Source organism: Aspergillus undulatus, assembly GCF_047715775.1.
Source record: "Aspergillus undulatus strain CBS 261.88 unplaced genomic scaffold BDV17scaffold_5, whole genome shotgun sequence".
Classification (NCBI taxonomy): Eukaryota; Fungi; Ascomycota; class Eurotiomycetes; order Eurotiales; family Aspergillaceae; genus Aspergillus; species Aspergillus undulatus.
Window position 1 is genome coordinate 250,488 of NW_027396609.1, and position 24,901 is coordinate 275,388.

General features: G+C 51.1%; 8 protein-coding genes and 1 non-coding gene across 9 annotated transcripts; 6 read left to right on the forward strand and 3 right to left on the reverse strand.

The window, feature by feature from the left end:
- The first annotated feature begins 515 nt into the window (after positions 1-515).
- BDV17DRAFT_169458 (glycoside hydrolase family 47 protein) lies at positions 516-2,706 on the forward strand. Its single transcript, XM_073754793.1, has 3 exons — positions 516-2,183; positions 2,233-2,490; positions 2,561-2,706. Exons 1-3 carry the CDS (start codon positions 682-684, stop codon positions 2,595-2,597), a joined length of 1,797 nt encoding a protein of 598 aa, XP_073619501.1. The 5' UTR covers positions 516-681; the 3' UTR covers positions 2,598-2,706.
- Positions 2,459-4,411, reverse strand: BDV17DRAFT_169745 (uncharacterized protein). Its single transcript, XM_073754794.1, has 5 exons — positions 4,094-4,411; positions 3,926-4,030; positions 3,617-3,841; positions 3,388-3,530; positions 2,459-3,316 (listed from the first exon to the last, which is right to left on the reverse strand). The coding sequence occupies exons 1-5, from the start codon at positions 4,289-4,291 to the stop codon at positions 2,731-2,733; spliced, it is 1,257 nt and encodes a 418-aa protein (XP_073619502.1). The 5' UTR covers positions 4,292-4,411; the 3' UTR covers positions 2,459-2,730.
- Positions 4,412-5,807: 1,396 nt separating this feature from the next.
- On the forward strand, positions 5,808-8,182 carry BDV17DRAFT_279451 (putative GABA permease; the record flags this gene model as incomplete). Its single annotated transcript, XM_073759718.1, has 8 exons — positions 5,808-5,867; positions 5,925-5,995; positions 6,058-6,171; positions 6,216-6,298; positions 6,343-6,744; positions 6,791-7,116; positions 7,167-7,596; positions 8,160-8,182. The coding sequence occupies 8 exons, from the start codon at positions 5,808-5,810 to the stop codon at positions 8,180-8,182; spliced, it is 1,509 nt and encodes a 502-aa protein (XP_073619503.1).
- A 1,685-nt stretch (positions 8,183-9,867) lies between these two features.
- Positions 9,868-12,556, forward strand: BDV17DRAFT_169825 (FAD binding domain protein). The gene is made up of 4 exons (XM_073754795.1): positions 9,868-10,442; positions 10,492-11,297; positions 11,364-12,425; positions 12,484-12,556. The coding sequence occupies exons 1-4, from the start codon at positions 10,439-10,441 to the stop codon at positions 12,493-12,495; spliced, it is 1,884 nt and encodes a 627-aa protein (XP_073619504.1). The 5' UTR covers positions 9,868-10,438; the 3' UTR covers positions 12,496-12,556.
- Positions 12,557-12,790: 234 nt separating this feature from the next.
- BDV17DRAFT_253373 (uncharacterized protein) lies at positions 12,791-13,703 on the reverse strand. The gene is made up of 2 exons (XM_073756652.1): positions 13,575-13,703; positions 12,791-13,520 (listed from the first exon to the last, which is right to left on the reverse strand). The coding sequence occupies exon 2, from the start codon at positions 13,339-13,341 to the stop codon at positions 13,099-13,101; it is 243 nt and encodes an 80-aa protein (XP_073619505.1). The 5' UTR covers positions 13,342-13,520; positions 13,575-13,703; the 3' UTR covers positions 12,791-13,098.
- On the forward strand, positions 13,694-14,025 carry BDV17DRAFT_253375 (uncharacterized protein). The gene has a single exon (XM_073756653.1). It carries the CDS (start codon positions 13,793-13,795, stop codon positions 13,967-13,969), a length of 177 nt encoding a protein of 58 aa, XP_073619506.1. The 5' UTR covers positions 13,694-13,792; the 3' UTR covers positions 13,970-14,025.
- Positions 14,026-14,353: 328 nt separating this feature from the next.
- On the forward strand, positions 14,354-14,424 carry BDV17DRAFT_t27. Its single transcript has one exon. It is a non-coding gene; the product is annotated as a tRNA-Gly (tRNA).
- Positions 14,425-19,797: 5,373 nt separating this feature from the next.
- Positions 19,798-21,250, reverse strand: BDV17DRAFT_253382 (uncharacterized protein). Its single transcript, XM_073756654.1, has 2 exons — positions 20,709-21,250; positions 19,798-20,633 (listed from the first exon to the last, which is right to left on the reverse strand). Exons 1-2 carry the CDS (start codon positions 20,939-20,941, stop codon positions 20,528-20,530), a joined length of 339 nt encoding a protein of 112 aa, XP_073619507.1. The 5' UTR covers positions 20,942-21,250; the 3' UTR covers positions 19,798-20,527.
- Positions 21,251-21,730: 480 nt separating this feature from the next.
- Positions 21,731-23,683, forward strand: BDV17DRAFT_253384 (homeobox domain-containing protein). The gene is made up of 3 exons (XM_073756655.1): positions 21,731-22,264; positions 22,358-23,047; positions 23,096-23,683. The coding sequence occupies exons 1-3, from the start codon at positions 22,163-22,165 to the stop codon at positions 23,240-23,242; spliced, it is 939 nt and encodes a 312-aa protein (XP_073619508.1). The 5' UTR covers positions 21,731-22,162; the 3' UTR covers positions 23,243-23,683.
- Positions 23,684-24,901: the final 1,218 nt, after the last annotated feature.

The window sequence follows — 24,901 nt, forward strand, 5'->3', positions numbered from 1 at the left end:
GCCCCTGTCTGAATCGCCAAGGCGCAGGAGGAAGGGGCTGAGGCAAAAATAGAAGCTATGGAGATTCGCTCTGGCCCGCCCGTTTCAGGTTGCAGGGACCACAGCTTACGCAAGTCACGGTGGATCAGTTCAAGATTCGGGACTTTTCTTGACCCCTGGCGAGTCAACAGCTGCAGCATTCCAATCTCGAGTCTCCTGTCTCTGGCCAGACTGGTCCATACAGCCACAGATTGAGACAAATGCGGCATTAACATGCATGACAGGGACCTCTTTGCTCAGCATGCCAACATTCTGCCCTGAACTCTTGGAATTCGGGCTCTTATGATGCAGGAGACATTGCGCTATCATTTGCTCCCCGGCAGCTCCAACTTCATGGAGTGGAAACAGTGGCGATCATGCCCATGTCACTGAACTCTGATGCTCGACCCCTCGAGATCGACTGCTTCTCCATTCCCCTTGGGCCTTTGATAGTTGCCCCCCACGGCTGGAATCTCAACTCCCTGACCTCTGTTGACAGCTTTCAAACGAAAGCTTTGAATCATCTGGCATTGACATGCATGCTCACACTCGTTCATGTTGCTGATTGATTGATGATTGATTTAGCTCATGCTGTAAACAGCTATCCCCTCATTTGATACAATTGACATTTATACCTACTCTCTTTACATTGCTTTCAGTATCATGGCTCTGGTAAGGAAAAGCTTTGCCGTGCCGGCCTTCATTCTTACTCTCTTTATCTATCTCTTTTTCTCAACATTACCGCCTGGCGCGGAGAGAGCTCATATCGATCACCACTCAGACCTCGAAACCGAGTCCGCGAAAGACAACGATCAGATTCACTGGACCAAGCACGAGGAACAATACCCAATTTCCGACTATTTCTCTCTGCCAACGACATCACCGTCACCGATCCCACATATCCAGCACAACTTTCCCTCCGAATCATGGTTCAGTCGCATGTGGCGTAGGAGAAAGCAGAATGCTGTGAAGGGGGCCTTTAAGCATGCGTGGGAGGGCTACAAAAACAACGCATGGCTTCGGGATGAGCTATCACCTCTGAGTGGTGGATATAGGAATTCATTTGCTGGTTGGGCGGTCACTTTGGTCGATTCCCTTGACACACTGGTCATCATGGGTCTTATGGACGAGTTTGAAGAAGCACTGCAAGGGCTCGAGCACATCGACTTTTCGACCACCGAGTCAATTCAAATCAACGTCTTTGAGACTAATATTAGGTACCTCGGAGGTCTTCTCGGTGTTCATGATCTCACAGAGGGCAAGTATCCGATACTCTTGAAGAAGGCGACTGAAATTGCCGACTTCTTGTATGGTTCTTTTGACACCAGAAACAGAATGCCCCAATCTCGATGGGAATGGACCAGGTCCGCAGCGGGAATGACAATACAGCCAAGCGCAAACACCATACTCGCAGAACTAGGCTCGCTGAATCTGGAATTTACCCGGATGACCCAGCTGACAGGGGATCAAAAGTACTTCGACGCGATCCAACGGATTTCGGATAACTTGGAATCAGCCCAGAAGGAAACGCAAGTGCCCGGTCTATGGCCAATGTTGGTTGACGCCCATCATATGCGGTTCAATGATCCTCGGTACACCGTAGGTGGAATGGCAGACTCAACATATGAATACCTGCCAAAAGAGCATATGCTTCTTGAGGGTCGAACACAACAGTATCAGCGGATGTACGAATCTGCAATTACGTCGATCAAGGAGCGAATTCTATTCCGCCCAATGACCAAGGACGGACAAGACATCCTGTTCTCAGGCAACCTTTACGCTCCAACCAAACACAACCGGAGGCAGATCGAGCCACAAGCAGAACATCTCAAGTGCTACCTAGGCGGCACAGTCGGCATCGGAGCGAAAGTGTTCAATCGGACCGAAGAGCTGTCGATTGCCAGGAAGCTCACCGACGGCTGCATTTGGGCATACGATATCATGCCAACCGGAATCATGCCCGAAGTCATGTACCTGAGCCCTTGTGAAGACGCTGAAAACTGTCCGTGGGATGAGCAAAAGTGGTACCGAGATGTACGATCTCGCCCACCAGATCATGCAAATACTGCGAACACCGATGCAGCGGCCAAAGCCCTTATCAAAGAACTCCATCTTGATACCCTCCCCGGTGTCACCGAAATCGCTGATGCACGCTACATGCTGAGGTAAGTCTCGCGATGGTCTGAATAAGAAGCCTCCTAACAGTTGCTGTAGGCCTGAAGCAATCGAGTCGGTATTTATTCTTTACCGCATCACCGGCGATCAGAAGTACCAGGATGCTGCCTGGCGCATGTTCCAGAACATTGAGAAGGCCACTCGGACCAAGTATGCCCATGCTGCTATCAACAACGTGCGGGAAGCGAACCCCACGCAAATGGACTACATGGAGAGCTTCTGGTTGTCAGAAACGCTCAAGTACTTTTATCTCATTTTCTCCGAGCCGGATCTCATTAGCCTGGATGAATATGTGCTGTGAGTCCCCTTCTGCTGCCTTTCGATTGAATTGATGTGAACGGCCATTATATGCTGACGACGAGTTCAGGAACACCGAAGCGCATCCCTTCAAGCGTCCATCATGAAAGGTTGACAACGTCTTTCGTTTTGTTTCTAGCGGTCTTTGGGTCATGGGATGGCGTTGGAGCATGGGCTCATCTATTTTTTAGAAACATTATCCTTCCTTCATATACAATGTCTATAATACAGTCATCTTATTCAATGTTGCGGCGCCTGCGCCTCCAAATACCGATCCCAGTACTCCGACTCGTTATGCGTGCACCCTCCCGCTTCGGGCGATTCATTTACCCCGTCAAACTCAATCGTATACTGCACGTCCTTCCGAATCATCATCTTGTTCCCCCGATTCTGCTCCAGAAGCTCAATCTCATCCATGTCAGGAGTCCACCCATTCTTGGGCCCGGCACTAGTGGCTGTCACAGTCACGCTCCTTCCAGTGTCCTGCGCCCTAGAAGCACCCCTTACATCCACAGCCCCCACCATCCCCTCTAATCCTCCCAACCCTCCAGACCCAACCACCGTTCGTCTCTTTCCCGAGCCCCGGTTAGTCTTCGACCCCGACGCATCCCGACTACTACTCTCCAACGTCGAGTCACCAGCCGTCCCGTAATTCGTACTCACGGCCGCCATGAACGGACGCAGACAGAAGACGCCGCAGGAGACAAGGGCGTAGACCAGTTCGACCTGACCCCAGATTAGAGAGGACACGGCGCGCAGCGTTGGGTCGCGGGAGCCAATGTCTTTTTGGAGGTAGACGATGTGGAGAATGGCGAAGATTATGATCCTTTGATTGATTCAAACAATATATTAGTATGGCCCTGGGTGGGGTTTGGGTAGATAGTTCGTGTAACTCACGGAAGCCGAAACACAAACGCAAACGCGATGGTGAACTTGCGCTTGAGAGGCATGAATAAACCCGCCAGGAGGAGGACCGAGAGACCAAAGAGGATCAGTTCAGTGGCGATATCTAGCGCGACGATGAATCGCCATCTTGGAAGCTGGATAAGGTAGGTCAATATCAGTTTAGTCCTTCCACTCTCCCATCTCATGCATTGATTCTGTGGGGGATGGAGGGAAGGCGTACAAGATCCCCGCATTGTCCCCCCGTGCCTTTCCACGGCGTATTTAAGCCACAGTTTATCGTGAGTATGAGGATTGCCGGTACCACCCAGAGTGTGCAGAGGAGTAATGTGCCCCATGATGCGCGATTGTGTAGCCTTTGAGGCGTGAGACGGAGGTAGATTCCCACGACGCAGCATTTCGTTGTGTACAGGGTTATTAGGTAGAGGGTGTCGCTAACGATGATGAGCTGGAGGTGCTGTGTTAGCTGGAGCTGATATGGGAGCCTTTGTGTGGTGTCATGTCAGGTGGCTTGGGTAGTGGCTTCCCTTACCCGTTGAACGGCATTCACATCTCCATCTTTGAGCAGATCAATACTCGTACCAAGCCCCCTCGTACACGCCTCGAATAACAACGCCGCCTGGATAATAGCAATGATCTTGCATTAAACAAGACCGTCAGCTGCTTGCTCACTATTGTCCAAGAAGTACGAACGCCCTACCGTCGCTCCCAAGAGAACATAATCATCCTTCCCGAACGGCGGATGAAGCGCAAGCCGCACATATAGCCTGATCAAAAAGCTTACCAGGAACAGGACGAGCCCTAAAGCAACTGTGATTATCACCCAGGCACCATGATGGAGTTCATCTACCACCTGGAAGGGCGGCGAGTTTCCGGGGGGCACGTATGGGCCCGGCATTTGACAGGCAAGTCAATAACGAGAGCCAGAGCCCAGGACGGGCATAAACTAAAGAGCTAGGAGTGGGTGGTTATATTCCGTGGAGTCCCATGGGCGCGTTTGCCGGAAACAGAGTCAGTGTGATTTGTTTTGCATTGGTTTCTATGCTTTTCTATTCTCGATTCTAACGGTAGACTAACAGCGCCGCTGCAGGAGGGCAGGAGACGAAGATCAAACGAAACAAGATTACTGAAGTCTGCGTTTCGACCCGTGCTGATTGCACGAGATTGAGCTCTGCTCAAGCCTCACAGACAATGCCAATAAAGTTCAAGGTCTTCGGGGTCGTAGCGAGGGACAAAGGGAAAAAGCAAGCATGCCTGCCACTACTCTTCCGATGTCCAGGAATTGAGAACTGCGGCTGATCACCAACCACGACCAGCTAAACCGCTTTCTCTTCGAACGAGCTTTCGATAATGAAGATTACAGTTCTGGTTGTTTGCACGAAGCAAGGATGCAGCGCATCCAGCTTACGTTCCCATTGGCATCGCGCGCTGCGCTCACACAGAGGGTTTTCGTTAGCGAGCGTCCTATTTCCTCAAACAAGGGGCTGCGTGCTTTCGCCCAAACCAGCCACTGATTATTGGGCGACAAGATGACACAAAGAATTTTCTCCGCCGTCTCGTGATGTTATGGCAGGGACTCGAAGGTTGCCTCGCACTGCGCTGAATATCGAGGCGTCACGTTTGATTTATGGGTGCTGATTGTCGGAGTTACACATGTGCTGAAGAATGCGAAAAACTAGTCGCAGTTCAGATTGTGATTCCAACGCATCGGGGAGACACTATGGAATTTTTATGCAAGATGCCTTGTCGCCTCATGGTCTTACATCGTCGCGCTTTCCTAAAAAAGGAAGACTTTGCTCGTCAATTTTTAACCTCGAGTCTACGGATACTAAGCTGTCAGCGCAGTACTTGGGACAAAATGTCGGTGCATGCTGGGGAGGTGTTCACTGCCGTTCAGTGAGTGATGAGATAGCAACCCCTCACTCGTTAGGCAAGTACTAAATGTGCCGGCGAAACTAAACAAGGAACTCAAATTGCATTAATATCGTCGGCAATTGTCACCCACACTCGGAGTAACTTGGGACTTGGCCCGAGCAAGGGCCCTGATTGGGATTTTCTCGAAGACTGCGGTATTCCCACATGGTCTCAGCTCCTTGCTTCTTCTAGGTCAGTTCGAGCCTTGCGACGACTATCGAACTTTGACATCTTCCCGTAAGTTGAGGACTTCCCGGGCTTGTTTGGGACTGGATTGTCCTACCGGAAAAGATTTGGTTGCCTGGTGGGAAATAATTCCTTCCGGATCTCGATATCATATTGGAATCGCCATCTGACAGCGCCGGTCAGTGAATCGCAACTCACTCACCATGGATTTCTACGAGACAAACCCTACCAGCATGAAAAGCGCCCACAATATCTCCATCGACCATGCTAGGTATGCTGAGGTTCCGCCCAAAGGAACTGTGGCCCCCAAGTATATGGGTACGGTAGTAGATCAGTATGACATGAGCGCTCTGGGCCGAGTCCAAGTTCTTCGCGTGAGTAATCCACGTTTTTATCTGCAAATATGCCTGCAAATAGTGATACCCAACCAGAGAAATTTCCGATTCATTTCAATTCTCGGTTTTGCTTGCACGCTGATCTGCACGTGGGAAGTCATTTTGACGTATGATCCTCATTGCTATGTGGCCGTGGCATCTTATGTGACTTAAGCTGACGGGCAAATAGGCTGCTAGCTAGTGTACTGACTGATGGAGGCACTGCTGGTCTGATATGGGGTTTTGTCATTGTCACTGCCGGGTTCTCTCTTGTCTTTGCTAGCATCGCAGAAATAGCGAGCATGTATGAGACTCCATCTTTGTCTTGAGCCTTACTAACCAGTCTAGGTCGCCGACATCAGGAGGACAATACCACTGGGTGTCCGAGTTTGCTCCTCGCCGCTGCCAAAAGTTCTTGAGCTACATTACTGGTATGTCTGATATGTCTCAGAATTATGTAGCTAATGGTAAACAGGTTGGCTTACTGCAATCGGATGGCAGTGTGCTATAGTGACCATTGCCATGCTCGCCGGCACTATAATACAGGGCCTCATTGTCCTCAACAATCCTGACTATGACTTTCAACGATGGCACGGTACTCTACTTGTCATAGCCATTACTACGTTCTCAATTTTGTTCAACACGTTCTTAGCTAAGAACCTTCCCATGGTGGAGACACTGATTCTGGTAATTCATGTTGTCGGGCTTTTTGCTATCATTATTCCTCTATGGGTACTTGCCCCTCGAAATAACCCAAAAGCCGTCTTCACAGAGTTCAACAACGGCGGGGGGTGGAACAGCGACGGCACCGCGACGTTGGTGGGTTTCTCAACCACAATTACTTCTATGATAGGCTACGATTGTTCCGTCCATATGTGTGCGTGCTTCCACTCCGTTGTGTGTCTGGATCTAATGCGTAACAGCCGAGGAAATCAAGGACGCGTCCAGAACGCTTCCCAAAGCCATGATGGCAGCTGTGGGAGTCAACGCACTTCTTGGGCTCATTATGATCATCACGCTCTGCTTCACTCTCGGCGACGTCAGCAATATCCTGGAAAGCCCGACAGGGTTCCCTTTTATCCAAATATTCTACAACACCACCCAGAGCTACGCTGCCACGAACATCATGACTGCCATCTTGGTCATAACCCTGACCGCAAGCACAATCACCGAGGTTGCGACAGCATCTCGCCAGCTCTGGTCGTTTGCTCGTGACAAGGGACTCCCGTTCTCTGCATTCTTCGCTTACGTAGGTTCCTTCCCTCATTTCTCATTCAAGCTCACTGATTATTTGACCAGGTAACACCAGGCTGGAACATACCCCTAAACTCCGTCCTCGTTTCCCTGGCCGTTACAATCCTCCTCTCCCTAATCAACATCGGTTCCTACGCAGCCCTAACCGCAATAGTCTCATTGACAATAACCTCTCTAATGTCCGCCTACATCCTATCAATCGGATGCATACTCCTCAAGCGGGTCCGGCACGAGCCTCTCCCGCAGCGCCGGTGGACCCTCGGCCGCTTCGGGCTGCCCATCAACATCGCCGCTATGGCTTTTCTCTTACCTGTATTCGTGTTTGCGTTCTTCCCGCTAACGGCCAGTGTCGATGAGCAGACGATGAATTGGAGCGTTGTTATGTATATGGGTTTGATTACGTTGGCGAGCATGTATTATGTTGCTTGGGGGAGACATCATTTTGTTGCGCCGGTTGTCTTGGTTAGGAGGGACGGTATGGGAGGGGCTTTTGTTAGTGGGGCGAGACACTGAGATCACTATCACCGGTGTATATTTTACGTTTCGGGTGCAGATCTATGGTTTGACCAGGCGAAACGGAAGCTAAGTTGTTCTCATGCATGTTTTACAAGTACATATAGTTCAATCATAATTGTTCGGGGACTGGAAGCATGTAAATACAGAGTACTCATGCAACCCTAGACGACCGCCACCTACCATACAGGGACGTCTGCACTACCAAGTCCGACAAACAGCTGCTCCTTCTCCACAGAAGCAAAATCCATGTCACATCGTACAAGTCCAGGCCTAAATTCGATCCACAAAAGCTGCACCTCGCAGAGATTTCTCTTCATCTTCGCTTCACACGTGATCAAATGAAGAGGAAAATCTTATCTGTTGTTAGCCATTGGCTACGGGCAGCGTTACCTTACCGGTGAAGGCGTTTGTTGTCTCAGTCACGTTTTCGATGGATTATTACTAATAATATCCTGCAGCAAGATTAAGGGCGCTGCAGAAGTATCTACTCTGTAAGTGCCTAGTACAATGATACCACGTGAGGTAAACCCCAGCGAGACTCGTAAAATATATGCCCCCCATCTACTTGGAGTATATACAGAGTGAATTACGTATCTGCCCAACAAGGCAAACCCTGCCCCAGGCGGGTGCCAAGGTCACGAAGCCAAAGGCCAAGGCACGAGGGGGCACGCCTACATGACCAAAGACGCTAGATGTCGGCCATTATTACCATCAGACTGGTCTTCATTGGAACGACTTGACTCCAGTTTGACTCTTCGGGGATCTCGGTCAGCCCAGGGCCGTCCGAGGGGTTAAGGTGCCGATAGGTGCGGTAGGCAATACTATTGTTGTGTTGAGATATACTCTGTAGTAAGTTTAACTCCCATCTGATAAGGACATGCGGGGTTATCGGTGCCAAAAGTGGGAGGGCAACCGCACACGAACGACACACGACAAGTGGACAGCTGACACGATTTCAGCGCATCTTGGGGTAAAGCTTTTGCAAAAGGTTACTCGGCCAGTTAAATGACCCTGATTAGCAGGATTTGGAGTGTGGAGAACAATACATGTGAATGAACTTTGCCGGGGAGAAAGGCATGTGGGGAAGAAAGCGCTTGAATCAAAGTCCACACGGATTTGTGCCCGAGCCGTTTAGTAGTCATGAGTTCACTCAAACGCCATTCCTGTACGATCTCGCGCAACTCAGCAACAGCTTGTTACTCTGTGCTCTTGAGTTGTTGAGCATGAGCCGTCTGGCCGCCGGGCACGCGCAGCCGCTTCCGGACTATCTGATTGATCTGATACACGGCTGGCGGCCGACATCGGAAGCCCCACATGGCTGACTCCTTGCTCTGAGGATCAGATAATAGGGAGTTGCAGGAATTGAGCTATAATTAAGGTATGTTTTCGCACGGCCATACGTATACATATTCATCTTGCGAAAAGGGGCAGAGAGCAAGGGGCCGGGAAGCTAAAGCTGGAAACCGTGATCCGTCAATTCAATCAGCCATCATCGAGCCGGCAAATTATTCCCGCCATCATGTCACACACGGGGCTGTAAATTACCGCGAGCAGTTATCTGATCCGGACCGGTCACGTGTAACACTCGTGTTCAGTATTTTTGCGTTTGATGACGGCTCGACACCGGTACAATTTCGGTGTCGATTAAATGAAGACTAGAAGTAAACTATGAGCCGGGGAATCACCATAGTTCAACCAGTAGTGTAAGTGAACCACGACCTCGGGTGAGAGGCAGTAGCCGAGGAGTCTCATTCCAACCAACTGGGGTGCCGGATCAGATTAGATCAGTAATCTGATTACCTCCAGGTATTTCGGCTCCCGCTGGCCACATTCCGCTCGCGTCAGGCCACACGACAAAGGGGGCTTGTCCTCCTGAATATCGCTCGTATGACGTGGGAAATGAATCATTATTCTTGAGTTCTGCTCTGTCAATGGAGAGTCAGCAATTCCTTCGCAATGATGTTCGGAAACCGCGACCGAGATGCGTTCGTCCTTTGCATGAGTTGGAGTTGGAGCAACAGATCGGAGAAAGCCGCCGTCGTCAAAGTTCTCCACGGCTTTGGTTGCCCATTCTTGAAGGCTAAGCGATAGCGCCCGAGGAAAAAAAGAAATTATGGTCTTTAATCATTTAGTGTAATATCTGTAAATTCCAGACCTTGTGAGCGTAGGTATCATATTGAAATTATTGTTCGATTTCATTTTGACCGACTACTGAGTTCGGCTGGCAGCACGGGTCGTCGGGTAAAAATACACACGGTATGCGGCGGTAATGACGTGGAGTGGCGAGAACCTTGAGACTGAGAACCTTCCCTTATCTGATTCTGCTCTTCCTACAAATTTGCATGTTGCCCAACAGAAAACAGTCTGTCATACTGCTGGGGAACAGTTAGTCCACTTTTGAAACAAAAGCCACTCCAGCCCGCGAGCAAGTTAGCGATCTGGAAAACAAACTAGAAGCCTCCTGATTGTCACGCCTTCGTTTCTAGCGCTGCGGAACCAGTCTCCCGGTACCGGTTCGCCCCAGCCGACAGGTCTTCCGCCTCAACCCACCCCATCCACTGCCAATCTCGACCCTCCCGTTTCACTACTCCTGATTCCTCCTGGTCTTTGTCCTACGTCTAGACGGCCCATTGCGGTGCGCACATGTTTGCAATTTCCCCTTGACCGTCTCCTTTTCTCGATTGAATTTATTCTCGCATCTCGCCGCCGTTCCTTTCGTCCCACTCGATTCCTCAACTCGATTTTATTGACGTGTGTGCGGCGTGTATTCACCACTTATTTTCCGGCGGTTCAGACTTGCAATGGGTGAGCTCTCTTCTACTTCAGCTGATAGCAATCAATGCTAACGTCACAGTTCACGCCGTTGCTCCCCAGACGGTGCTGTCGCCGAAGGCTTCGGCCTCGCGGCCGACATATGCCAATGTCCACAGAGAATCCGGAAACGTACCCATGTCATCGACCTCCCACCCTGATAACCCCGTTCCCGAAGAACCGCGAGTGCGCTCACTCTCCGTCACAAACATGAGCTTCGGGAGCTCTTCGCCAGAGACAGAAATAGAGAACACGGATTCAGAGTCGCCCTCGACGCCGCCGACGGAACGCTCGGACGAAGAGTTTGCGCAGAAACAGCCTGAAGATGAGATTGATGATACCGGACGTCGACGGCGGGCCTCCACCGTCCTCATCTCACAGGGCCCTGATGATATGCGTCGGATCCTGGAGAATGTGGGCACGACGGGAGGAACACAGAAGCTGCAGCCTATGTGTTGTGGTGGTGGATGCTGTCGCCTCCAGCCGTTGAACCGGGCTCCTGGGCCTGTTGCCGTGATTAACCCCGTCACGCCACCAGATAACAAGGCCTATCAGAGCTTGAAGCTGAATGTCGACCTCCTCACCCTCGACAGCGTACTCACCAACATTGCCCCTCTGCCTGAGAAGAAGGTATCCTTCTCGGCAATTCCTCGCTCGGCTCTGGATATGCATCTTGGGCCCATGGATCATCCACCTCCTTTCGTGAAGCCTCACCCCCCATACAACGTGTATCAAGCACCCATTTATTCTGCGCGAGAACTCACAAGCTCCGGTGCTGAGAAGCGAACATACCACTTCGATATCGACGTGACCGACTATCCCGCGGAGAGCGGAAACGTCGACTTTGTTGTAGGTGGTGCAATTGGAGTGTGCCCCATGAACAAAGAGGAGGAGGTCAATGACATCTTCAACCAGCTTGGTGTTCCAAAGTATCTCCGCGACAAGAAGATTACCGTCCGCACAACCGACGGCAGGTGGCCCACCATCTGGGGTAAAGACGAGGCCCGTGAACTGATCACAACGCGACGGGAGCTTCTGAACTGGTGCTCCGACGTTCAAAGTTACGCCCCGACAAAGGGTCTTTTCCGTCTCCTCGCCGAATACGCCAGCGAACCGAATGAGAAGAAGATCCTCACTTACCTATCCTCCGCCCAGGGTCAAGGCGCCTTCTGCGACCTTCGCACCAGCTCCTACGTCTCCGTCTCTCAACTTCTCCACGCCTTCCCGTCATCTCACCCGCCGCTAGACCACCTCCTCTCCGTCCTCAACCAGCTCATGCCCCGCTTCTACTCCCTCTCTCAAGACCCCCTCATCTCTCGCAAGCAAAAGGGCGACCAATACCGCCGCCTTGTCGAAATCGCCGTAACGGTCGCTGAATCTGATGACTGGAAGGGCGGCAACCGCACGGGTGTGGGCTCAGGCTACATGGAACGCCTTGCGCGCCGCGTCATTGAAGCCCAAAACAAAGGCGTCGAACCAGGAAACCTAGGTCTCCACGTCCCCATGTTCCGCGGGCTCATGGCCAACCCACTCGCCAAGCGCTTCGCCTCCGACGGCCCCATGCTCCTCATTGGCGCCGGTGTCGGGATCGCTCCATTCCGCGGCTTCGTGCAGCGCCGACTCCAATCCGCCAACTGCGCCAACAAAGTCTGGGTTCTTCAGGGCGTTCGCGATTCCCTGCTCGACGAGCTCTACCGCGGCGAGTGGGGCGTCGAAGAGGACAAGGTGCGCAAGGTCGTACAGAGTCGTCGCGGCGAGAGCAAGTACGTCCAGGAAGAAGTTCGCAACCAAGCGGACCTCGTCTGGTTTGTCATAAACTCGCTCGACGGGCGTGTCTTCGTCTGCGGAAGCGGCAAGGGCATGGGCGAGGGCGTGGAGGCAGCGCTGGTCGACGTCGCAATGGCCAAGGGAAACCTGAACAGAGAAGAAGCCGAGCTGTTCTGGGAGAACAAGAAGGAGGCAGGGCAATATATTGCTGTAAGTCAAGCCAAATCTGATTTCTCACGTCAGCAAGCAGAAACTAACGAGATTGCAGGAAATGTGGTGATTATATATCCGTTCTAGAATCTGGTTAGATGTGATGTGTTGGCGATCTCCGTCGGGATCGGTGTCGGAGATAAACCCTGCAGAGTAGCTTACTCCGAGCGCTCGGCGAAGAAGTCCCTTTTTCACTTTAGCGTGCTTTGTTGTTCTGTTAGATGGTCTATATCATTCAGGTATCTAGGGTTGTATTTAGGAGTATATATGGTGTCTATTGAATCTATAATATCTTTCAATATCTTCGTGCTTGATCGGCTACAGCCTATGTCACGAGTCGTCCAGGTGAGACGCAACCCATTCAATCTACACAGGCGATGGGATGGTGTGCCTGACTTCGCTTTGTGTGAGTGAGCCTCTCCTAGGAAATAATGTTGTCTTGACTTTAACTTTCTCATCAACCCATGTGCCTTGGTATCGTGGTTCAACCGTTGATCCTATCCGGCTCGTTTACGTGAGATGTTGGAATACTATCGTCCAGTCAGGGCGCTCATGGACGCCCCTCCAGCATCTGTCATGACCATTTAGATTGGAATGTGGTACTGGGGTTTGTGCTTCACCAACCTTTGGGACGGGGGCTCGCCTACACTGCCTCAAGGAGGATGGACACGAATCATGGATTGCCAGCGCAGCCGGTCATGGTGCAGATGCAGTCTCTTATTAAGGGATAGCCGACGCTGGGTAAACCATATGTGCTTGCAAGGCTGGATCTAGGTGTTAAATGCCTCCGGTGGCCATCGACACTGCTGGGGTCGGGTTGTATGTTGTGTTCTTGATGCAGCTGATCAGGGGGGCGGGCAGGTTTCTCGCTTGCTTTTGCTACCACCGGTGGCAGTGACCGATATATCGAACCCATTTATCCTAGCTCCTGTTCTCGCTCTCGCGAGGTACTGTCGAACCGCTGACATTGACCTGCATCTGCCCGATCATCACCATATACCTTTGAGATCGGACGAGGCCGAAGTGCCAGGCATCATGTAGCAATCGGGCACTGCTTCTCCTTGGCCATCTCCCTCTATTGGTGTTCGCCCTCAGGTATCATCTCGTTTACGTATAGTTGTCTGTCTGCTAAGATGTGATAAATGGCAGGATACAAAAGGGCCGTCAAGGCTAACAAATATCCCCTTCCCCAGTGCGCTCTCAGCTCCAGGGCACATCTTTTTCTTCTGTGTTAATTCCTCTTTAGTTATTTGGGTGGTCAGACTGCTCGGGTTTCCTTGGCTGTGCACTAACATGTCGTGTCAGAGGACTCGCACCCCGACACGCTGACATTCAGCTCATACCTCGACCTCTAGCCCGATGCGACAATGGCATCGTGCGCCTCCTACAAGAGCACTCGGAATATTTACAGAAGTTCGTTCCTTGCGAACTTCCATGTAGCTGCAATCGCGAAGGCATATATTTACATGATTATCCAGCATGTCACCGCTGTACCAGTTCGCCTGGTGTGTCCGTTTTGTTGGGCTGGTGATGGTTTGAGATAATCTACGACGGTTTGCTCTGTTGTCCTGGGTTTGCTCTTGAGGGGGCGGGAGTGTGAGGATCTGGAGTTGGACTTGTGTGTTGATAAATGTCCTGTTTGCCTGACGGGTCGGTAGCCTCAAATATATACCCGGCCAAGAAGACAGAATGTCATGATATCGGTTGTGTCGGTATCTCGTCGGGTAAAAGCCAGTTATCGACTCGCCCAGTAAGTAGTGTTCAGGGGCCAAGCTCCATACGGTATGCTATCTGCAGAAACGTTAAGAACAAGTGAAGTCAGAGGCCACTGCAACTGAGATGTCTTTTCGGCGTCACCATAACCCAATGTTCTTTTGTTGCTAATTGAGAAACATGAAGCATCAAAAAGGACAGGTCTTCAACAACAAGCGTTGGTAGTACAGGGGTAGTACAAATGCCTTCCAAGCATTAGATCCGGGTTCGAGTCCCGGCCGACGCATTCAAATATTTTTTTCATATTTTTTCATATTTTTTATTTTTTATTTTTAAATTTTAAATTTTTTATTTTTATTTTTTTTTTTATCACAATCATCACTTTCAATCCGCATTGATCGCAGCCTGCAATATCCGTACTTGATCAATCTCTCAACAAGAATGATCGACCCGTATCGATACCTGCCCTCCCACTCTGTTCAATATCAAACCCCAATGCGCGACCAGCCCCCCCGCAACAAGTACATGCATGCTTCGTGCCTTTAAAGACTACCTAGTAGGCGTCTATACGTCCTGTGCCTAGTTCATCGTACGTAAACCCACTATTTATCGATGTCCGCAGCGTAAAGTTAGCCAACCAGTAGCCAGCCCTAGGTAGTTATCGAAACCGCACACACATGCCAGCTGCAAGAACAGTGTCGAACCACCTGACTGTCCACCCGCCATTAAGCTACCTAAGTTTTCAGAGACGCCAAAGATCGACATTCGCCGAAAGGCTGAGCCGAGAAAGAAAAACGACAACTATAACAGCCGCGACAAGACCCCGCAAACCATAGCCATACGTTCATCTTTATATGACTCCAACAGCCTCATACCCTGCGCTTTCACATTCGACTGACTGCCCTGTAAGCCTGGCAGACATAGATACCCTTAGCACAACCGTCTCCCCGAGGAAGAACGAGGAGGCCAGTGGCTCGTAAGTCGCAGTCGCGTACCTACCAGTCCAAATAAGCACCGTAAAACCCATACCTAGGTAGTGCACCGTCTGCGCGTCTGCGGGGACGGCATTTCCATCCCCGGTGAATTGAACAGCACTGGGGTTATAGAGTCCGCACTTTACCGCCACTGCCTGGGACGAAGTGTCGTCGAGGGTTTATGGTACCCGGCCGAGGGGGTGTGGCTGTTGCAGAGAGGTGAGGTGGCGTTGTGGAGGAGCGGGTTAGTCCTGGGGGCCTCTGGTGTATTGGTCATAGTTTGCGGTTCGATTGGGAGGGGGAGGGGGGCACGGGTGGTGGGTTTGGCCTGGGAAGATTGATTTGGAATGGAACAACGCGTACAGAAGACCTCCATCGTGACGGAGCCGGGTAATTTCGAGGAGACGGGTGGATAGGCGAGGCTTGCGGCTTGTTGGAAGGATGCCGAGTAGATTTCTGAAAGCACTGAAGGTCCCCAATAGCAAGAGGGAACACCGTCGAGTAGAAGAGGTTGGTATTCGAGCTATCGACATTGTACGCATAGAGACTGAAGGTGAGGTTCGGCGCGCATCTCAACCTTCAGGGTCGGGGTTGAGAGGGTACCGGTGGCGAGGGCCAGATATATGAAGACATTTAGTCCCTGCACGATGGGTTGATCTAATGCTATGGATTGAGATACACAATCGAGCGTGATCTCACTCGTTTCAGTGGCTGGCGCAAGTGCAAGTTATATGGAATGAGCCGCTGCTACATGTTGCCGTGCTCACGGCCCATATTCGCAAGGTCTTCGAGTGCGGATTGAGTACCATATTCTTACAGAACGTACAGCTCTATTGAATGACACGGGCTATACGGTGATTGATGGAGAAGAATTTCGACTTATCCTAAGACTGTGGTGCAAGGCGTACCGTGCTTGTGGGTGGGAACAAGTCTCAGTAGGGCCAACTGCTGAGTCCGATATGAGTCAGACGAGATCTATTCTACACATGATCTCACCGAGTATGCAGTTAATATCTTACCCAGGTAGTGCCACCTTATAGATTTCGACGTCCGTGGGATCCTGAAGGCTTCCACTGGCAACTTGTCTTATCTTCATGTTGTCTCTCTCCAGACGGATACTGGATACTGGTAGATATAAACGGAGATTAAGGACCGAGCAATGAGATCGGACTCGAGCAGACAATGACATCGTCCTTTCAATCAAGTTGTCTAGGCTGGAGGCCTTAATGAATCGAATCAACTGCTGGACTTCCATCGAACGCTTCCAACGCAACCATGTTCGTTGACTCCCGTCCATCGTCGGCTTAGCTTAAGGAAGTCTTGTAAGGTGCCGAGGCCGCAAGAGAAGGTATGGCACGGTGAGTGTTCGGTAGGAAGGACTGTTGCAACCGTCTCATGAAAATGACTGCGATAGAGTATAGTGAGCAACGTGGACTCAGCGTGACGGCCTGGAATAGGCTGGTTGAGTGGCGACATATCCTCATCTGTCAGGACACTATCCTAAACCTCTGGTCTTCAGCGATTTCCTCATGCTCATCTAACAATTCAAGAGGCGTCTCCTCTCTTGATGAACCTTGTGTCGCCGCCGGACGAAAAAGGGCTCAAGGAAGACTCCGGTGCTCGTGTTGGTGCTGCTATCATTCTCGCCATTAGGTTAGCAAAATAACTAAGCGAAAGGACCTTGTAGGGGCTAGATATATCGCCAAAGCCTATGGGACATTGCTAATTAGATAGCGAATACCATAGCAGCATTGACAAGTCGGAAGTGCTGTTCCGGAAGTGTTGTTCGAAGGGGCACGGCGGAGACAGGCGTGTTGAAAGCGATTGGGGCGACACCGATTCCAAGTTCAACAGCTTGCGCTCAGAGATTGAAGCATTAACCAAGGGATGCGATAATCCTGGAAGAGCATTGATTGTGATGGTCCTTACTTCGATGCCGATGCATTACCCATGGATAGAGATCCCGTGACGTCGATGGCGCAGTCAACTGGTCTTTCCTTGAAACAGGCAGGTGCTTAGGCTCGCACCAGCCCCATCGAACCTGACGCTGGGGATTCCATTGTGGCGCTGCAAGCGGAGAATGGGTCTAGCAAAAGTAAGTGATATGGATCTCATGAGAACCAAGAATTTTCTCGAAGTTGGTCAAGCCATACAACGTGGCTACCACGCTGCTGGTTGATCCAATGATACATCTCCAACCCCCAGGTAAATTGTGATCTGATACCGACAAGCCACAAATGCTACATGCTGAAGAAGAGCAACGGCCGTCATGACTATTTTGGGCAAGTGGACGGGACCAGCAACCAGGTTAGCAAAAGCGATGAACTCCTGCAGGGCAAATTATCGGCAGTCGATCATCCGTGCGCATGGGAACGGAGACACTCCGTGCTTCAAGGGGCTCCCACAGAAACAAGGCATTACTCAATCAAAGGCTATCCTGGCTGGTAAGTGGGGGAAATCGGAAGTCGGTCGGGTCAAGGCAACCGAGCTAGGGGTAGACTATTGAAAAGCCAACTCAAATTGGCAGGAGTCCGGACTCGTGGTTGAAGGTTGAAACAAATTCCGGAATGACTGATGTCAGAGACTGAGAACGGTCTCGGGCGAGAGGCTCTGTTGACGTTTACTTGGAAGAGCATCAGCTCAACACTGGTAGCAGCAACTGTTGACCCAAGGACCTGGAATTCCATAAAATGGTCGATGGCGGCCAGGTGGTGGCTGACAGAATGACAAATCTCAGCGCATAATCACGAGTCAGGGCGGCCAGCCACTGCAGCTGTTCGCAGTAGTTCGCCAGATCCGGCTCGGTCAGCCGGGATCAGCAGAGTTGGCCAATCAGCAACGGCCAAAATTGGCCAAAATCAGCGAACTGCTGGGACTGGGCCTGCTCAAGATTTGCCTGGAGTGACAGCCGTCTGATTTGCCGCACCGATCTCGGTATCCCTGCACTCTGCACGATCGAGATCTGAGGTGGGCAGAGCACTGAATGCGAGACAATCACGAAACAGGGAGACTAAAAAATTGGATGGAGGAAACCAAGGCGGAACAGAAAGCCGGGGGGAAGCCCGCACATGGCTGTCATCAGTGTCATGTCAGTGTCAGTGTCAATAAAATAGCGTCAGCGTTGGCCTGTCAGAAAGTGTCAAGTGTCAGACTGTCAGACCAGTCGCTGGGGACATCCATGATCCATGATCCAAGTTACAGTGGGCGCGGAGTCTGTGAGGAGGAAGTGGATGGCCCCTGGCTGGAGCCATGTGACTGTCGATTGCTGACCTGGTGGGCCTGAGGCTACCAGAAGGCGCTGAATGCCAATCTGCCACCTCGTCATGGTTTTGTTCCGAATGAATACGCGATACGCTCCGATCTCGCTTCTTGTAGGTTTTTTGGATTGCTGTAGCTCTGGAGCCAGCCCCCACAGTCCTTGTATGATAGTTTGTGGTTCTGCAGAGTACAAACTGCTTGGAAAAGCGTCTTTTAGGATTGGCTACCAGAAACAAAGGTGGTCCGTCTGCAGGTCAGTGACAGGCTCGTCTTGAGATGTCAAAAATTTGGCGGACAGTGAGGGCGAATCAATCTGTGCAGATCGCGGACCACGAGGGCGACTAGTTTAGCGTGCAGTGTGCACGCGAGACCATCACAGACTCACTCTCACGGACCTGGGCCTTTCTGCGCGCATTTGAGACCAAATAATTCGTCGACACTCGAGACTCGAGATGCAACAGAGTTTTGATTTGTCCGCGAGTCGCGGTCCATCTCGACAAGGTTCCGGCGGGAGTTTCTAGATTATTGTTGTTATTGACTAGTTATTGTTGAGGAAGTGCGGCCCGTCAGCGTGTCTCGGGTCTTAGCTGTAGAGCAGTCGGGATCATCCTTGTCGGCATACAAAGAACACCGACCTGTTTGTGTTGTTCGCAGTACGGATGCCGTGCATAACTCCGTTCACTTTGTAGTGCTATGTCGTCAGTCCATTCGAATAGTGTCGCGAGCAATGATCCATTGATTTATGATGCTCTTGATCGTCCCACAGTGGAGCTTGTCATCGCCGCCGGTGGGCAGTGGCTGGCAGATCGAGTCATAGAATCCGATGGCAGCCACGCTCCCAGTGGTGATCTCGCTTTCCTCGTGGGCTTTCAAAAGCCACTACGGCACGAGATAGCGTTGGTGAGCTGGCGATGTCGATTTGTCAAGCTACATGCAGTGGGGAGGCCGACTCCAATCGACTGTCATCCTGTCATGCTCGTGGCCGCTCATCCTTCAGGCTTGAGATGGATCTTAAGGTTTGGGGGTTAATCAAAGGTAACCCATGGCCCCCGGTCCCTGGTCCTTGGTTCCAAGCTGAGTGGTATTATCTACCTTCCATTTTCGTCGACGATTATTCTTATCGCGCTCCCACAGGAACCCAAGAGCCGGAACGACAATTGCTTGTTCCCAGTCGTCCCTCTGCTGCCGCTGCCGCCTTCTCGCGGTCTGAGATGTCATATGCACGGGGCGGTGATGATTCTTGCATCTTATATCTGGCGGTGCCATCAATGGGTGTATCATAGGGGGGCCTCACCCAGCATCGCGGTCGTTGCCCTTTTGGTTGAACGTTTTCGGACTCTGCTCTCAATAATTGGCTCTCGGTTCTACCCCACGCCGGACTAGATCCATATCTGCCAACAACAGAATGATCTCTTGGTGATCCTTCGTTTTTTTTTTTTTTTTTTTCTCCGAGTCTTGAGCAAAAAGGAGGCGCTCTGACTGTAGCAGTGACGTGGATCCATTCCGAGAGGAGCGAAACTACTGCGAGCGAGCGCGACTACTCTAGTCTCTGCTCTCGATGAAGATAGAGGTCTGTTGGAGAGTGCAGCGGCCTGCATCTCGCAGCGTTAGGTGCATCTTGAAAAGCAAAAGTGGAGAGAGCGATCGGTCTTTGCCTGACCTGGAAATTGGAACCATCTACTTGAGTTTGACTCCCCAGCCTAGGCCCTAGACCCGAATAGTCTAGCATCTGCTTCCCCTTCATTTCCCTCTTCGATGTCAGAGACTCAGAGATCGGTCTCTATGACTCGTCTGCAAGCAACGATCGGGTCCCAGAATCCAAGACTCCCATGAAGACCTTGCAGCTGGAAGACGCGGGTCCAGCGCCATTGCGTCGCCCTCACCGTCACTTGGGACTACTCACTACATATTCTGCATGGATTATTATATTATTATGAGCCCCTTGACTACTGCGTCTGCGAGGATAAGTTATGGAAGGCGGGAATCCTGGCTGGAATTGTGATATGTGACATTCTGACACGACCACACTGTGGATCTGCCTACTGCGCGGCGCAGCGCCTGTGATTTGTGTGATTTGTGCAGGCTCATGGACCCTTTGCCATTCTCGATTTCGCTTCGGATATCATTGGCTTGGAACCTTTTACCTGGAATCCAAATTCATACCAGCATATATCCCCGCTCATCACTGATAGCCTTGCTGCCGCAGCTGGCGTTTACGCAGCAGTGTGAATGTGATGGTACTTGAGCAGAGAGGCTGCTGCCTGTATGTACGACGTGTTCTAAGTCTAGTTCCCAGGGCTACGACGTTTTAATGCCCAACACAATCTAATAATCCCAGTCCTTCATATCCCAGCTTCCCAAGCAGGGATGCTGCAACATACTCCGAACTCCACCCTCGGGAGATTCACACTTAATGAGAGACAGACGGCTATTCATAGCAGAGGGACAGACGCTTGATTCGAGCGCCCGGATGGAGGCGGCTCCATTCGGGTGGCAAAGTTTTGGATTATTAGCGATCCATACGGGGAATGTCGCTGGAGCCCTGAGGTTTACCGAGTGCCATTGACCCATTATTATTGTAGATGGAAGCTACGTCCTTCTTGACCCGAGGCTGGCCAACAAGCGAGTTTCAACAATGTTTTGGCTCGGAGTTAGTTTAGACGGTGCCAACCCCGGGGTTTTCAGTCTGGCAAAGTGTAGCAGGAGGCGAAGGAGAAACGGTCACACGGTAGTCTACGGAGCAGGAGTCAATTAGTTTCTACTTTCTTCAGCGTATGGAAAGTCCGAATGGTGGCAGCGATGCAGGGAACCCAAAAAGGAGGGGATGGAAAAAGAAACGGTGCATAAGTGGCAGTTGTCGGGAGAGCAAGGAGCATGAAGAGGAACAGTTCGTGCTTGGCGATCTGTCACGTAGTAAAATATGGATGAAGACAACCAGAACTGAGAACAGAAAAAGCAAAAAAGGGCTTTCCCTCATGGACAGAGCTCCACCGTCAATTATTCTTATCCACTGCAGGATCGGCGCTCTTCCTCTCGGATCTCCCCCCCCTGTTCTTGTCCTTGGGTCTGCTGCTGACGGTCGATGGAGCCGTTCCAGCGCGCCGTGCTAGCGATTTCAAATCGCCAATTCGGTCCTCTGGTCTGTATACACGATGCAGTGCATCAACTGTCGCAGTAGTTGCAATATGTATCAGGACCAGGTGGGAGAATAGTCTGTGGACAGTAGTACAGTAGTATTGTAATCACTGTAGTTGACTTAACTGTACCTGTTCCAGAACTCTCAGAGAGCGTAGCCAGAGGCTCAGTGTCATGCTGGATCCCCTTTCCTTGCATAACCTTGGTTGAGTTCAGCTGTTCCCCATCGTCATCATCGTGCCTTTCCATCCTTTTTAACTGCTCTCCCTTTCCTCATCCTCGCCTTCACTTTACTCTGCATCAACACTCGACTCCCTCTTCCTTCCATCGTTCTTCCAGCTTCCTTCCTCCCCTCCTTCAATAGACGCTCTCCACTCTCGCCCTCTATTAAGTCTATTTCTCTCCCTCATCTCGCCTTCTCATCTTATCGCCATCATCCTGCGTCAACTCTGCCGACGATCTAAATAATCTCACTCGGGTGGTACAACAACGCCAACTGTTACAAAACAAGCCGCGGGCCGGCTTCTGTTGTGCAATCGCATCTCAACTTTAACAACTCTTAATTTCACCCGCAATCCTACCTTCTCGGCCTGGTTTTCCCTGGTTACTCAAAAGTTGAGTGTCACATTCGTCTTACTTGCTCGGTGTCCGTCGTCTATGTCAGAGTACCGTGACCGGAGTGGGGGTTCTAAAAAAATGGCCATCTCATATGCAAGCGGGTTACCCGCTGACAACCAAGCCCTTCCGTCATTTCGCGATGTAAGAAGATCCCTGCTCTTTATCGCTGACCAGCCTCAGACTGTGTGAACTGGCGGGGGCGAACAAAGAATTATACTGACAGTGTCCTGGCAGTTGCTGCCGCCTCACCTTCACGATGAGATCGAGTCGACTTCATACTACACTTCTCGGCAGCCCCGCGAGCGACCAACATCATCACACGACTTGCCTCCCAATTTTCGCCCTTCATATCCTTCTTCATCCAAGATGCCGTTCGACCACCGCGAGTCTGCAGGAATGAGACCTGATTCCCACCCAAGAAATTACGGGCACGTTCCAGGCGTCACCAATGCTACGTCGCGGTACACTTCCCGCCCCAGCCCCGTACTTCCTCCAATCCGCGATCTACCTTCGTATCCCGAGCGCGGGATGAACGCGGATCCCAGGGGTCTTCCACGAGTGTCTGCCGGCTCCCATGGATACCCTCCCGCCTCGAACATATCCGGCCCGATGAGCGACAGAAGGGCTGCCGATGCCTACCAGGGCATGCCACCTATGCACAGTCAGATGGGATATCATCCTTACCCGCCGATGGCGTATCAGAGTGACGAACACGCCCCACAAGCGCTGTCGCATGCGCCTCAGTCGAACTTTGGCATCCTCGGCGACCCGATCGACTCGAAGAACAAACGCAGACGGGGCAATCTCCCGAAGCCTGTTACAGACATTCTAAGGGCCTGGTTTCATGATCATTTGGACCATCCGTATCCTAGTGAGGAGGATAAGCAAATGTTCATGACTCGCACAGGTCTCTCAATCAGCCAGGTACTACCACCCTCATTCTTTTTTCCGGCTTAGTACTAACGTCACTAGATCAGCAATTGGTTTATCAACGCCAGGAGACGTCAACTTCCTGCTCTGCGGAATCAAATGCGAACAGGCGGAAACGACATGGAGCGACAATCTCCCCTGAGCGACATGGAAACACAATCCGAGTCGTCACCTCACCGGAGACATTGATCCCAACCTACTGAAAGAGAACTCAGTTCACGGCTATTCATAGACGCCACCGCAAGGTTAGACGGCGCAAGGTACATTTACATTACGATTTACGGTGCCACTCTGGATAGACACGATGTCTTTTTCCTTAATTTCTATATTTCCTATTTTCTCTCGCTTCATTACTCAGGATCTCCGGCCATTTATCGAGTGACGATGCACCTTGATACCCGTTTGTTTTTCAGATTTGAGTTTACGCTTTGTATGGACAACCTGACTAGGGGATTTACGTTTCAGCGCATGGAAGATTTCCTACATCTCTAATCATCGTCATGCATCCAAGGGGTTTGGTGTTGCTTGCTATATTTCACTGTTTCTATTTCAACCTGTACAGTACAAGTATGATTATGTGACCATGCATAGATTTACATTTTTTTTCAATCAACTTATTCCAGACTCGAACATCATAATGAGGCAAGGGCTCTACTACCAGGGATCAGCAAAGTCAAAAGTCGATCCTGAGCCGGTTCCTGTCAGTGAATAGACTTTTGGCGGCATGCGGAGAAGATGGTGGCCGCATGGTCCCCGACGCAGGAGCGCACTTATTGAGTTGTGGTGAACCCGGCTACTTTATCCTGCCCGTCAACTGTCAATGTCAACTGTCAAGATGACTCAAAACCTGGTCCCACCAGGCTGGGTCTGAAGTCGAAATCGAGGTCCAAATAAATAGTTTGCACCGAGTTGGCTGGGTCGCACAGGTTAGCCGCCTTGCGTTAGCCCAGTCGCACGATGTACGGGTTGGAAGCTGAGCTTTGGTATCTGAGGAATGTATAAGAGGCCTCTTCCTGCCTGCAGCTGACTACCCTGTAAGTGTCATCGCAGTCTCTCAGCATGAGGTCCCACACGTTGTCCAGCAGTCTACTTGCTTACGCCTCGTTTTCGCTACGACTAAGTAGTGGCAGTTGAGTCAAGCACCGGTAGCTCTGTTAGCCTGTTATACGGGCTGTAGTTTAGATAAAGTAAAGGATAGGACGCCCATCTCGGCAATTCGTGATCTCAGCTCTCCTCAGCTCTCCATCCAATCATTGCTCACTTTGTAGTGACCAGTAACCAGCGGCTTTCGGATTTCAGCTGGTCTCCAACCCCAGTCCCAAAGCAGTAAAGCCATCGAAGATCGGCAACATCATCTGAAGATCACCAGCCGAGCCCCGATCTTCGATTCGATCACATTAGATACAGTCTATACTTAGACCTCTTAGCAAGACTCGCTTTTCTTTGTTCTGCCCGACTGAAGATTCAAGCTCGGTGCTCGGTCTTCGGGGTTGGTCGTGCTTTCTGTCAGCCTGTGACTGCGAGGGGAGAATCGATTGCATTAGCACTGGCGCCACGCCACTGCCGGTGCGCGGGACTTGCAACAAAGACCTGACAAGATTAACAGAGATAAAGTTGGATCAACTGGGTGATCTTGTGCTGAATGAGCATTACAAATCCCCACGTCCGTCTCCCGAGATCGTGCTGTGTAACTTTGGTGTTTGTCCATATGTAAGAGGTCTACCAAGCTTCCGTCGAGCTCGAGCTTAGCTGCCCAGCCTTTGTTCACCAAACTAATCATGAGACAAAGAAAATGAGGCTCCTCCCCGAGGCCCCCGGCATTCCGAATTCCGGTGGCTTAGTCTATTT